General features: G+C 35.9%; 1 protein-coding gene across 1 annotated transcript in view; it reads right to left on the bottom strand.

Annotated features, from left to right (window-relative positions):
* The window catches only part of LOC134848176 (uncharacterized), a 34,402-nt gene extending 20,236 nt beyond the window's left edge, over positions 1-14,166 (bottom strand). The window contains exons 1-2 of the mRNA XM_063865540.1: positions 13,663-14,166; positions 675-785 (exon numbers count right to left, since the gene is read on the bottom strand). Of these exons, the coding sequence (XP_063721610.1) occupies positions 675-785; positions 13,663-13,723 (172 nt within the window). The 5' untranslated portion in view covers positions 13,724-14,166. The remainder of the gene's footprint in view (positions 1-674; positions 786-13,662) is intronic.
* Between the last annotated feature and the right edge of the window lie 837 nt (positions 14,167-15,003).

The following is a 15,003-nucleotide window of genomic DNA, read 5'->3' as shown; positions in this document are numbered from 1 at the left end:
ACATTTTGTAAATGTTTTTGTCTAATTTCTAATCTATTTTTGGTTAATTCTAATCTAGTAAGGTCTTGTTCGAGACTTATGGTCGCACCAGATGAGTTAGGACCGAAGTGTAACTCATAGAGTAATTTCGGATAGGGTACACCGTCTGCTCGTCACGCTATCTTATTTTCGGCCGGATAGATTCGTGCAACTTCTTAGTCTAATACCGATCCTAATCTTACTCTTATACTATCTAGTCTCAGGTTGTTTAACTAGTCTCTGCTAGGCTCAATAGATCTAGGGTATACTGGTTTATTGCGGCTGCTGAAGTGCTCGGGAGAGTCCAACTAATTTCTAAGTTAAATTCAAATCTCTCTGGTGCTGAAATTACAAGTAACTTCAGCACTTACAAATAAGTGGGTTGTTAGTTAGATGGATCATGATTGGTTAATATTAAATACTTTACATTGGTAAAACATTTAATTTATCCAATCATAAAATATAGTTTAGATCAGGTTCCAAAATTAAGTTTTTTAGTAGGCAGAAGCTATCAGTTTGAGATATTTCTTTACACGTTTGATCATTTAAGAACTTTGTAACGTGATATGTCAACTAAGGTACCCGGATTAGTAGTAACAAATATTCCCCCTGATTGCAAAAAGGCGGGTTAAAGAGGTCCTGCTGATTGTACTGACCGCAGTTGAGATCGTATGACTCATCGCTGGAGTCGCTGCAGTCTGCCTGAGCATCACACACCCAGTCTATGGGGATCCAGTCTCCGGACGAGCGGCAATAGAAACAGTCCACTGAAACAGCAAACCAGTGTCTGATTAGTACAACTTAGTCACAAAACAGCCAACCTTCAAAAAGCAATTCTGTCTTTCTTTTTTTGAGGAGTTAACATCTGCTGATGCACATACATTCACTATCACTTCGATGACAAATTTTGGCAAACTTCATTGTTTTTTCAATTATTCTGGATTCTTTAAAAATTGTATGGCGTTCAAAACAGCCTATTTAAAGATGCGACACCAACTAATGTATACGAAAAAGCTACCACGAAAATCAAAACCATTTTGAGAAGATTGTTTTGCTATGATTGCCTAAGTAAATTAAGCGGACTATTGAAGCAATCAGTTATTTGTATCGATATTTGCGTTTTTGCTGTTCTAATTTTCAAAGAAAGTCACTGATTATTGTTTATCGAGTGTTTTTTTCTCGAGGCAAATTCCGAATTCTTCACTGGCACTTTTTGATGGGAAAGTTTAATACCGTCTGATAAATAGGGATGACTATTCCCAAAGTCACTAAATAGGTTTCATCTGCGGTGCTTTCTTGCAAAGTTATGGGGTTTCTTGCAAAGTGAATTTATAACTTTTTTGACAATATCAATAATACATAGGATAATTAACGCGCGATCTAATTCACGTACAATTAAACCGCTAGCGAATGATCTCTTTGGAAAATTGTTCTTTACGTACATAACCAGACACAACATTATGAGAAAAAAGGGAAAACCTTGTTTCACTTTTTATGAAAATCTGTTGACAATTAGTTTTAAGCAAACGCTAGAATCCAGCCGGAGTATCGAAACCTCAGTCACCACAAAAATACTCAGATATCACTTAAAGTATTTTAATAGTTCTAATCTCAAAATGCAGTCAAAACTCTGAACCTTTTTTCTGACAACAACTAAGCGTGTTTTCAAAGTAAAACCAGGCTGCTAGTATCAGAAAGAATGTTCCGACTGCGTTTCAATTTCAGTAATTTGAGACAAGGTTATTGCTGAAATTATAAAAAAATTTGAATTAAAAACTTTTTTGATTTTTTTTAAATTTCATCCCCCACTTAGCTGAGTAGAGTGATAGAGTGATGTATTTTGCATAAAGCAAAGTATCAAATCGACCAAATAGCATGCCTAAGGTTAATTTGCAACGTTTTCTAATACTGATTAAATCTCCGGCTCCGCGTTAATAGCACAAGATATATCGCGCAGTAAATGTCCCAAATTGGCAACATTGACAGTTTTCAAACCCCTCTTACTTACGAAAAATGTTCACAGGTAATAAATCTTTTTAATTGAGAGCAGGACTACAATAAAACTATTTGGTTGATAAAAAAAAATTCGTCAAAAAGCGCTAGTTAAAAACCGAAATTTGTCTGGAGAAAAAGTTAAAATTTGTCTTTTTCGTTTTGATAGTATAATACGAAACTTCAAAGGTAATCAAAAATGGAAGAAAAAAAGCTAATCCATGATTTTTGCAATTTCAGAGTCCTTGTTGGAATAAAAATTCATTTGACTTCAATTTGAAGACTCCTCTTATTAAAAAATTTATGTCTTCTTCGAAATAGTTAGGATGATCAAACAACTGTCTTTCAGCGTAAAATTTTTTCCATGGAGAACAAGAATAGTTTGTTGTTGTGCAAGCAGAACAGAAGTTTCCTTAAAAATGATTCAACACTAGGTATCTAATAAGAAAAAAAAACATTTTGTTTTGAAATAAAAAAAGAATTGTTGTCCAATTTCCTTTTGTTGAAAGGGCAGTTATGGGCAACTTGGTGAAAATTGAAAGAGAGAATGGCAGCTACAGTCAAGAAAATAGCGATAAAAAGTTTTTTTTAGAAGTCAGCTTTTCATCAAATTATACCTAATTTTTTTCTGAAACTCGGAAATAGTCGAACAACTATTTTCGACAATGAGAAAAAATTTTAAGTTTAGGTTCCGAATCCGAACCCTGACCAAAAAAATGACTTGATTAGGCTGGTACACTTTACTCCTCGCGACCCGAAACCAAAGTTCGCGGACAAAAATGGTTTGTGTTTTTTTCTAATTGATTTCAAAGGGCACTAAAAGTGTTTTCTTCAATTTACTTCATTGTTCTAGTTTTTTTAAGTAATCGGTTGAGTTTCTTAGTCTGTAAAAATGTTCAAGTGTTTCGAGTAGATTCTGCTTCCTGCCGACATTATTCAATGAAGCGGAAGAAAATAACAGTTTTTAGTTGTTTTTTTTTTACATTTTTTTTCAAGAACAGCCGTAAAGTTCTCGGCTATTAACAAAGCAACCCGCAAGAATGTTCAAAGAAAATGGAGAAGCAGAGTTGCAAACTTGAAAAAAAAGATAAATCATTCCCAAAAGCTATCTTTAGAACTATCTAACACCATAACTACCAGTGAAAATCCTAATCAGAGAAAACAGGATTTAAAAAACAATCCATCATTTTTATTTATCACTTGTCAGGATGGCCTCTTCAAGACTTGACTGTGAACTTTAGATCCTCTCTAGCGATAACTGCCATCTGGGCGGTTTTAACTTGCTGATGGCTTTCAGCACGCGAGGAGTTTTCCTTATTTTTTTTCTTCAAATACATCAACTCGATATAACTCGAAATGACCAGAAACTGTTTTGATGGAAAACTTTGTGTTCCGATCACCGATCATTCAAGTCTGCTTTTAAGGGAGGCTTTTCGGATACTAAATTGAGTTACTCTACAAAATTACTAATAAAAAATTTTTTCTTACAACTTTCTGATCTAAACGAGCATTCAACCCCAGAAAAAATGTACACATCTCAAATTGTCACACTGATGTGTATTTTTTCTAGGGGCGCGAAACAAGATTGTTTGAAACAACTTGATTTAAAAAAACAGTACAATCAATTGGACATTATGCCAAACAAAATGCCACTGCTCCTCAGATCACAAAGAACTCTGGAAAGTATTATTTTATTCACAACACTCATTTATAATGCTGAGAAACTGATCGATAAATTGATTAATGCTAAGATGCACACTGTATCAAAACTCTGCTTGATTTTTCTTAAACTTTCTCTCTCTTTGCCGGTGGCGTTGAATTTTCTTTTCCCAATTTCTGACAGGACTCAAAGGTTATAACAAACATTTTCAAGTAACTTAAGACAATGTCAAGGACTGTTCGAAAATTGCTGAGGCGACGTATTTTGAAACCAAGCATGGCATTCGGACGACAGTAAAAACGTCAATACCTTGTTTTTTTTTCTACATTTTTTAATACCCTCCAAATCAGGAAGAAAAAAATACAATTGGGATATATCTGATATCTTTTGGCTGATTTAACGGATTTTCACTGGAAACCATATCAAGCATCGATGGTTTTAATAAAAGTCGTAATAACTTTTTAAGTCAATAAACCGGGATTGACATCACACCACTATTACAATGAAATTTCGAAACCCAGAACTGTAACCTATATAAGAGACACAGACAACTCTGAGGCATCTGTTCAAAGATTCAAACGTAAATAAGTTTCTTCTTTGATAGATGAGTATTAATTTTTTCATAGATGAATAAGCAATCTCATAGCAGAAGATACGCTTGTTAAATTTGCTGATCACTTTGAAATAGTACCCTGTCATATAATCAAACGCTTTATTGAGATATCATATACATTCCACCTCTTTTTTTATATAGTTTCTAAATGAAACCGATGTGAAGAAGGGCTAAGATAGGGATGTTTTGGGAGCGAAGTGTGTGAAGTTCGAAGCTGGGAAGGGACCTTTTTGTGCTAAAATTATCAACTGATACTTTAATCTGTCTTTCAAATACCTGGGTCGAAATTTGGTCTAATTTTAGATATATTTCATGGGATACGCACAAGAACTCCAATTTGTAGGCAAAAGGACTCCTTTTTGATTCAAAATAGACAAAATGAGTCCACTTTGTCAAAAATTTTTGACACCAATTTGTCAGGGCAGAAATTAATTGAGCTAAATTTGTATACTGGCCAAATAAACCCAAAAGCTCGAGTGACTCAAAGTTCTTAAAAACCATTTGCCAGGAAGCATTTTCGATGACAAAACTGTGATAATTTAAGACTTGGGCTCATTCTTCCCGCTAATATAACATAACCGTCTGGACTCGCATTAGTATCAAAAAGGAGCCTGGATGTATTGGACCTACAACCAGAGTTCTGAAACATATCTCTCCTAGTTGCTAGATAGATAACAGAGATGTTTCAAAATGCTGGTAGTAGGTTCTAGTCCAGCCAGGCTCATTTTTGATACAGAGGCAAGTCCAAATGGGTTCTTTTTTATACAGAATGAAGAATGAGCCTTAATCTTAAACAAGTCCCAGTTTCGCCATGAAAGGGATAAATAAACACAATTTCCCAAAAACAGAGTTAAGAATGGGCCTCATTGAACTGAGCCTTAGATCGATGTTTTCCTCGGTATCTAAGGTACCGATAACTTTAAATATAGACTCAATTATTCATTATCTATCAAATGAAAAAAAATGGCCCAAAACTGAACATAGATATTTTTGTGATCATAAAAAGTATCAGTTTTTATAAACAGCATATATACACTCTGGTTGCCCACCATAGATAATGATGAGCAACCATACATATCCATATATTATTATATGTCGCACATATTTTTTTTTCGAAAATTCTTAAAGTAGCGTTTTACAGCTAGGTTTATCATACAAGCAGATCCAAACTAACGAAGGTGTGAATAAAATTTGAAAAAAGCTATTTGTTTCAACAACAACTTCATACAACAACTTCCTAGCAGGTTAATTATTATCCAAAATGCTTCATTGCGTTTGGTAATGCGCTTGTTGGTCCCATTTTTGCCACTAAAGTAACGGAATAGTTGTGCTCGGGGTGATTTTTCTACTGCAGACAAACTTCGGCTTTTAAACTAGCCATTTTTGACAAATTTGTTAGGAACGGAGCTTAAATTTGAAAAGATTTTTTACCTGTAAAAAAAATTTTCGAAAAGTTATGGGGGTTTAAAGATTGCCATTTTGGCCCATTTGGGACAATTAACTCGCGATATATTTCGCGTTATTAACGCGTAAGCGGAGATTTAATCCGTCTTAGAAATCGTTCCAAATTGGTTGATGTACGCTTATTTGCCTTCCTTGATTTGTCTGTAGGAGCGAAATTTATCACTTTGTACTTTATATGGCGTATGGGGAAAGATCTTCACAAAAAATCTCAAATAAAAAAAAATTGTTTTATTTTATTACATTGAAAGTTTTCATGTTATTACTGCTCTATAGACCTTAAAAGGCAGTTGGAACATTCAAGCCATTGCCAGAGCTGTCTTGTTGTTCCGACTTTCGTAACGAAAGTAATTAAATATTTGTGCTCGGGGTGGTTTTTTTTCTTCAGACAAATTTCGATTTTTTAACTAGCAATTTTTGACGGTATTCTGTATATCGTTCAAAAGATCTTAAAAAGTCTTAAGCTTAAATTTGAAGATTTTTTATCAATGATCATTTTTGTAAAACTATATGGGTTTAAAGAGTTCCATTTTGGCAAATGTGAAACAATTATCGCGCGATATAGTTCGCGCTATTAACGTGTAAGCGGAGATTTAAAATAAACTTATAAAATGCTCCAAATTGTTTGAAGATAGCTTTTTTGCCATAATTTATTTGTTACGAGGATCGAATTTTATCACTTTGTAATTTATATGGCGTGTTTGGGGATGTTTTTACAAAAAGTCTCATTTTAAAAAGAGTTTGATTTTTTATTACATTTAAACTTTTCATTTTATTACTGCTCTATAGACCTCAAAAGACAGTTGGAAAATTCAGGCCTTTGCCAGAGCTGTCTTGTTGTTCCGACTTTTGTAACAAAAGTAACTGAAAATATGGCTCGGCTGGGTTTTTTTCTTCAGACAAATTTCGACTTTTCAACTAACCATTTTTGACGGGATTTTCTAATATCATTCAAAGTATATTGCTGTTTTGAGTTTAAAGTTGAAAAAAATATATTTCACTTTTGATTGTTTTTTGTAAAACTATGGGGGTTTAAAGATTCCTATTTCGGCCAATTTGGCATAGTTAACGCGCGATATAGTTCGCGCATTTTAACGCGCTTGCGGAGATTTAAACCGTCTTAGAAATCGTTCCAAAATCGTTAAAGCTAGCTTATTTGCCAAATTTGATTTGTTACTAGAAGCAAAACCAATCATTTCTTTAATATGGCGTGTGGAGAGATGGTTTTTGCCAAATTCTCAAATATAAAAAAAACATATTTTATTCTTTTACATTTAATTTTTCATGTTATTTTTTTTACATTTTGTTTTTCTTGTTATTACTGATCCATAGACATTAAAAGGCGTCGGAACATTCAGGGCTTCACCCTGATTCGAGCAGTCTTGTTCGTTTTTGAAAACTTTCACTATTTAATTTGTACGAAAACAATTAAGTTTCCAATCAAATCTCTGTTCAGTAGGAAATGCGAAATCACTCTCAAACTCAGAAATCTCTCTGTAAGTTTTAAGCTCGCGTTTCTGTCTGTTTCATAACTTGTTCTGGGCCGTTTTTACACTCTGATCGCTAAATTTGCGCCACATCTATCACGGTGTCGAAGAATTAGTTCTTGGTTGCGCCGGCTCCGCCTCGGTCTGGAAAATTGCGCCGTCTCCGCCTTGGTCTGGAAAGTTATGCCGTTTCCCTCCTGGTCTGGAAAGTCGCACCATATCCTCCTCAGCCGCAAGAAATATAATCTTGGTCGAGCCGTCTCCGCCTTGTTCTGAAAAATCGCGCCGTCTCTGTCTTGGTCTGAAAAGTCGCGCCGTCTCCGCTTTGGTCTGGAAAGTCGCGTCGACTCCGCCTTGGTCGCGAGGAATTGATTCTTAGTCGCGCTGTCTCCTCGATGGTCTGGAACGCCGCGCCCTCTCCGCCCGGCTTGGTCTGAAAAGTCGCATCGTCTCCGCCTTCTTGTGGAAAGTCGCTCCGTGTGCACCGTGGTCTGGGCTGTCTCCACTCTGATGGCTAAAGTCGCGCCGTATCCACCACGGTCGCAAAGAATTGCTTCTTAGTCGCGCCGTGTCCGCCTCGATCTGGAAAGATGCGCCGCCTCCGCCGTGGTCCGAAAAGTTGCGCCGTTTCTGCCTTTGTCTAGAAAGTCGCGCCGTCTCCTCACTGAACGCGACAGTCGCGCCGCTTCCACTACGGTCGCGATGAAATGATTCTTGATCGCGCCGTCTCCGCCTCGGTCGCGAAAGTCTTGAAAGTGCCTTTTTTGGTTGCGCCGTTGCTTTTTGAGTCGCGCCGTATCCACTCTGATCGCGAAAGTCGCGCCGTCTCCACCTCGGCCCTGGAAAAACTTTTTAAAGTCGCGCCGTCTCCATGTTGTTCTGGACAGTCACGCCGTCTCCATCTTAGTCTGGAAAGTCTGGAAATGGCTAAGTTTGGTCGCTCAGGTCACGCCGTTTCATGAGCCGCAGGGTTGCGCCGTATCCGCCTCGGTCGCGAAAGTCGCACTTAGCTTTTCGGTCGCAAAAGTCTGGAAATGGCAACTCCAAACATACCAAATATGAGTCGCGATGTTGAGTCGCGATGTTTTGGTTGTGCCACCTCCGCTTTGGTCGCGAAAGCAGCGCCTTAGTTTTCTGGTCGGGAAAGTCTGGAAATGGCAACTCTTGGTCGCGAGACTCTGGGCATACCAAATATGAGTCGCGATGTTTTGGTCGCGCCACCTCCGCTTTGGTTGCGAAAATCGCGACGGATCATATTTTTCGCAAAAGCCTAGAAATGCCAGGTTTTTGTTGCCAACGTCTGGACATGCCTAATTTTGGTCTGGAAAGTCTTGAAATGCCAAAACTTTGTCGCGAAAGTCTGGACATGAGTCTGGGACCTCGACCCGGGTTGTAAAACGTTTCATATGATTTTCCTTTTCAGTTTTTTTTATCTATATTGTCCTATACCCATTTTTTTCTCGCTAGCTCACTGGTAGCTTGCTCAAAAGCAACAGATTTTGGTTAAAACACAAAATTTGGCACGTTCTGCTGGTAACCCGCTTATGAGATCAGCTTAAGAGCATTTTTTGTAGCTACTTCACGCAGGTTTGTAGGTTTTTGCCAATTTTACAGTTACCCTGTTTGCAGGCTCAAATCAAATATGCGCTACAATTGGGGCAAATTTCTTCTATTTTAGTGATAGCTTAAAGGGCAAGGGTTATACGCTACACTGTCCAAAATTTCAAGCTCAATTTAAAGTTCATTTGAATAAAAAAAACTTCCATTATTTTTGCAATGAATCCATTTCATTATGTAAGATATGTTTCCTTATGCGGAATTGTTTTTTATGATTTAGATGTGTAGATATATAGGCATGCTAGCGTGTGATTCAGAACTGTAGGTCGGTATATCACTCAAACTTTTACCAAAAATAGATGCTAATAAATTAGCAGTGACTATAAATTTAAAAATCAGGTGGAATTCTCGACTATATTAATTTCAAGGCAATGGATTTATTTCACCCGAGGGTAAAAGTAGCCGCAAGTCAAAGTAAAATGAATGTTCTGTCTCGACATTGGAGACATATTTACGTAAAAAGCAGATTCTAATCAAAGTAATTGTTGAATACTTCAATTTTGGTCACTTTTATAGGAAAAGATGGTTTAATGATCAGCAAAAAAATGTTTAAAAAAAAATAAATTATACACCAAAATTCTACGAAAAAATAAATTATAACTGCGGCTCACAAATTTTTTCGTTTTGCAGTACGATTGTTGTAGAGTGATTTTAAAATTAACAGACAATCCAATCGTGCATTTTAAACGTGTTGGAAAACTCGGCGAGGAACCGAAAAAAGTTTTCTTGTCTTATGAAGAAAACTTAATGAATCTGATTCTGAACCGAGAAAAAGTTGACAAATTTTTTAAGAACATTATTCTGTGAGCTTTTTCGTATGTTATGATACGACTTATTACAGGATTCATGGAATCTTTTAGTATTTCTGGACTTGTTTTTGTGTCATTAACCCGTCCTGTTTTTAGTATGGCAGTGGGAAGGTCTTTTGCACCACCTCTCTCTTATTTGTGAATAATATCCGTGTCCAAACCTCTGCTAGCAATGCTGAAGATTTATATAATAAACTATTATGCGCCAGTTTATATTTGAAAAACACTCAAAAAGAATCCCAGACTTAATTCCAGTTTAAAAAGATGCGAAGCATCCGGGTTCAGGTTCAAAAAAGTCTAGAAAATCTGTTATAAAAGTCTCTTGTGGTTCGCATAAGCCTGGACATACCAAAACTTGGTCATCGATTTCCGAATTTAAATATCCTTAAATCTTAAAATAGCGAAGACTGGGCTTGCAGTTGCGAAAATTTTGGATCCTAAGTCGCAGCCCTGCAGCATTGGCGCGAGCTTGAAAGTTTGGACACAATTATTCAAATAATATTACACAACAGGTCAAGAATAACGTTCACCTGGAAAATGTCCTAACTTACAAAAATTTAAAACAACAACATTAAAGTTTCCTTTTATGTGAAACAAGAGAAAACATGTAAACGGTTTTAAAAGCTTTCCAAACTATTGCGACTGTATGTCCAACGCTTCTGACTTCCTATATTTTTACTCGTTGCGAAAGTCTGAACAGAACTATTGGTCGCAGTGTTGAAATAAGGTTCGTGCCTGTCCTGGGTCGCGTCTTCTAAACCCTGGTCGCGACCGATATCTACAAAGAATGGATGCCTCTATGAGGCTGGACCACGCACTGTGAGGAGCCCAAATTCCATTCATACTACACTGATCTTATGTCGAGAACCAACAAACCTCCATCTTTGCCAGTGCACTATGCAGAGAGGCGGTGCCGACACCAGCACAAAGACTCTTTCACTGGAAAAGGTGGTTCCCCTTCTACGTTGGTTTTGCCGCATGAGACTCTGGGGAATGCTAATTGTTGGTCTCGAAAACCTCTGCTAAACCCAAAATCTAATCACAAAAGTCTGGTAAAGCCAAAATTTGGTCGCAAAAAACAAAACGCGGCAAGGTTTTGTCGCGATGATCTGAATATATGTGCCGGACCTGGACTCGGAACAATATCTTTAAATCGATTACGATTATAAACAAGTATAGCCCGTTACTGTGAAAGTAGCTCAGAATTTCTGACATAAAAACGACAAAAAAAGTTTTTTTTTAATAGAGTTGTTTTATCTTCGTGGTGTGATAAAAAGATCTGAACGAAAAAATAGAACATAGGTAGGAATTTTAGTCATAGTAAAATAGGTAAATTTGGAAACAGTTGAAAACAGAAAAATAAGCATTTTTAAATCGTTTTTTCTCGCCACGGCGAATTTTTTTTTCGGAATTCTTAAATGTCGTTCAAATAGCGACTGAAAAGGTTTTAATAGGTTATCACTCGACCCATTCCGATGACTTTCTGTGGTCCCTAATTTCGTGTGGAAAACAGAAGAAACAAATTTAGAAAAAACTATAAAAACAAAATTCCTCCCCATTTTTTGTATACTTGAGGCAACAAAAATGATATTATTACAAATTTTCAAGTGACTAACCAGCAAGTGCAACTCTGGAGCGGAGTCCGAATTGCAACGAAACTGCAGAAGCACAAAACCGTTCGCTAACTGAAAAAAAACTGATCAAATGATAATTATATCGCCAACCCCGGGTGCTCCGACTGCTTTTTATTGTCTATGAGATGATTTTCATGGTTATTTAAAGTTGAAAAAAAAATTAAAGAAAACTTACAAAAAAACTCAGACTTTTTCAAAAGCCCCATGCGCTATATTAAGTTTAATGTAATCTGTTAAGCGTTTGACCGTATTAATATAGTTGTGCCTCCATTCATTTTGCAATTTCTAAGAATGATTGAATCGCCGTTTTTGACTTAGTAACACAAGAGAAAGTTAAGTGTTCCTAATCGGCCAAAACTGCATTTTCGAAACTGCTTGGTTCAAAAATTCAAAGAAAAATGATAACAGATGATATTTTTCTTCATGCTTTGATCGTTGTTTCTGAGACCATCAATAATATAGGGTTCAAATAATGACAAATGCTAGAAGTAAATAATTAGAAGCAACTTAGCCAACTAAAATTTGAGAATCTTTATTCGAAGGAACAACTTAGCCAAGACATAATAACTACTTTCAGAGGCGTTCTTTCTGTGGAAAAATCCTCGCCAACAAAACAATGATATTAAATTAATAGAGTCAAATTTGATGTCAAAAGGGTCCAACGAATAGCTTACGAATATTTGAGAGCTGTGGATCGAAATAAGTCAACAAAACAGCTTTCCCAGCTAACTTTTTGGAAAAGCTACTTTTTCAATCCGTGCACAGGATTCCTATTAGCAGTTAAGTTATGTGTAATTTTGTCCGATTTTTGGGTATAAAGTCCCGCGTTCCCGCAGTGGAGTTCCATGTAAAAAATGCGATTAAAATTGAATTTTATTATCAGTGTCTATAAAAATGGAGAAAAATTATATATAATCAATTAGAAATGGAATATATATTACAATTAACTAATAAAACATTAAAATCTTTTGCAACAAAACTATAATAGATTATGTTTCATTTTTATACATGAAGACAATCAAACTCCATTACAACCGATTTTTTTTTTCATCTCTTTGAGATGCGAAATTCAACGCACATAAAGTCGTTTTCACGTTTTACTTAAAATATAGTTAACAAAGGGGTAAATGCAATGTGGAAAACGCTGACAGGGGGTAAGGGGCAAAGGCACAAAAGTTGCATGTGGGAAGTGGAAAAGGTCCAAACGCTGGTGAGGGGGCAAAGTGGCAAACGTTGCTGGGGGTGAGGGACAATGAGTCAAACATTGAGGGAGAACGGCAAAAGGCCATTTTTGGTGGGTGCAAAGAGGCAAACATTGAGTAAGTTTAAATTTAGAAATCGAGTTCAGTCGCTTCGAAAATATTTTGCATAACACATTTGCAGTAGCGTGCCGCCAACCACTCAATTCTTTCCAATGGGTCAACCCTTTGGTATAGTTTTACGAGATTCGTTTTGGCAGGCCGACCTCAAAATTTCCTACGAGCGCCTTCGGCGCCATTTTAGCTAAATTTGAGGAGGGAGTGTGGGCCAAAAAAAACTTTTGGTCAATTTTTTTTTAAAGTCCGAAACGTCCTTTTTAGCCTGATGTTTTTTTTCTAATTTCCCTGCAGTGCAAAACAAATGTTACAAAATACGGTCTTTGTTTTATGTTTGAGAGCTCGGATAATCAATTGGTCGACCTAAAAAAATGTCCACAAAATTTTCAATATTTTTTGAAACCACCCTACTTGAAAAATTTTAGCGCACGCTACTGCTCATTTGATAAGTGCCGCAGTTCTTGCAACATTTGAACGAAGCGAAACAAAATTAAAGTTGAAAAATCCATTTCTATTGATTTAAATGGATTTTGATTAAATAATAAATTGAATAAAACTATGGTTTCTAATTGATTATTAATACAATTTTGTTACATGAAGGCAACATGAGATTCGTTTATATTGATTACATAAAAGATCACTAAAAATCGCTTATTGTTGATTTTTTTCACATTTCCATCGGATTATTAATTCTAAAGGACATATTTTTTTGGGCAAATAACTTTCAAGTTTTTTTTCGTCGCCAAAATAATACAAAATTTCCTCCCATCAAAAAGGCGTTTTTATTTGGTCAAAACCTTCTAAAATTTACAATAAAATGGCATTTTTGTCGGCCCCGCTGATATAAATATCGCATGCTGTTTATAGTCTTTGTACAGCACAGAGAGTCATTTTGGTCGACCTGCAAAAATAGTTGACAAAATTTACTTTTTTTGAAAATCGGCCTCTAGAACTCATCTCTAAAAATTCTTAGAACACCCTCTACATTTATTACTTTGTAATATTAGTTCGATACTCAGCATATGAATCTAGAAAAAGTGCCTGAAAAAACTCACCGTTTTTGACAGCAGCAGCACAGAAGAAAACTAAGGCAATGCTAACATACGTTTCAAACATTTCAGATGTCACTGGAGATAATTTATGTAAAGACTCTTTCGAATAAAATAAAAAAATTTTGAACTGAGTGTATATTAACGATAACAGAAGTTCTACAATGATAAATTCTATATCGCGTTATGAAGAAGCGCGGGTGTTTGAAATTAACTTTTTTGATGCCTTTAAAAAATCAAAATAGATATACTAAGCTCAGCTCGGTAATGTTTTTTATATCAGAGCCTCTTTTAAAAAAAACAATATTTTTTCGACCCATAGAAATATTTTTCTTTGATTGCATTGAACAAAAATATATTCTAGAGAATTTGAATATTGGACAAGTAAAATTCTATTTGAAATCTTCCAAATCAATTTTTTTCTGTAAGCAACCTATCAAAGGCTGCCTCTAATTTTCAGTCCCGTCTTTATAGTTCTGATGTTGAAATTTCTACCAATGATTCAGTCTGAATTTCTATCTTTCATCAGACTGAATTTCCTTATAAAACATCTGAGCCAGAGAATGAAATATTAACTTATTTCCTCCAAAACATAGTTTGATTTAATGTATAATTAAGACTGTTTATCCACAACGGAAAGGACCAACATACGAGCTGCTCAGCTCATCACAGAGAGCCGCTGTTGTGCCCGCATTTTTTAAGAACTGCGTGCTTTTTTTTTGTTTTTTTTTCTCGGCTGGGTAATTTTGACTCACTCTAAAGCAACGAGCACGGATCATGGTGGCATAATTTCGATAGACAAATCAAATGCTATTAGATGGAAAAAGTGCCTGCAATATTATTGAAATACCAATAAATCACCAAAATAGCACTCATGCTTAATTGAAATTTTACATTCAAAGACCCGTCAATCAATACTGCATGAATCTGTCAATTCATGTATAAAAACGAACGTTTAATCGATTATTAATCGGTCTGGTCTGTTTCTAGATGCGAAATAATTAAGATGCGAGCGTAGACTAAAAATTTCCGGTATTTTTTCTGGGTTATTTGAAGTATAAGTAAAAATAGCTTTTACTTTTACATTTTTCAGATGCAAAATGGAACTATCTCACCATCTAGAAATGAGCGATACAAAAATCATTTTAGGGCATGGAATGATTGAAGCATTCCTCATTTGATTCGCGTAAAAACTTTCTGCGTATCTTTTTCTTTAGCTCCCACACGAGTTATGGCTTGAATCGAATATGAACTTGAATCAAATGGACTTGAGTTGAAAAATGTCAAAAATGAGCACTCTAATGGACCCTTGTTTCAGACTAAAAGCAGTTTTTTTTAAGGCAAATA

Source organism: Symsagittifera roscoffensis, chromosome 6 (assembly GCF_963678635.1).
Source record: "Symsagittifera roscoffensis chromosome 6, txSymRosc1.1, whole genome shotgun sequence".
In the NCBI taxonomy this organism is placed as follows: Eukaryota; Metazoa; Xenacoelomorpha; order Acoela; family Convolutidae; genus Symsagittifera; species Symsagittifera roscoffensis.
Note: the sequence above shows the minus strand (reverse complement) of the source record. Positions and strands in the feature narration are given on the sequence as shown.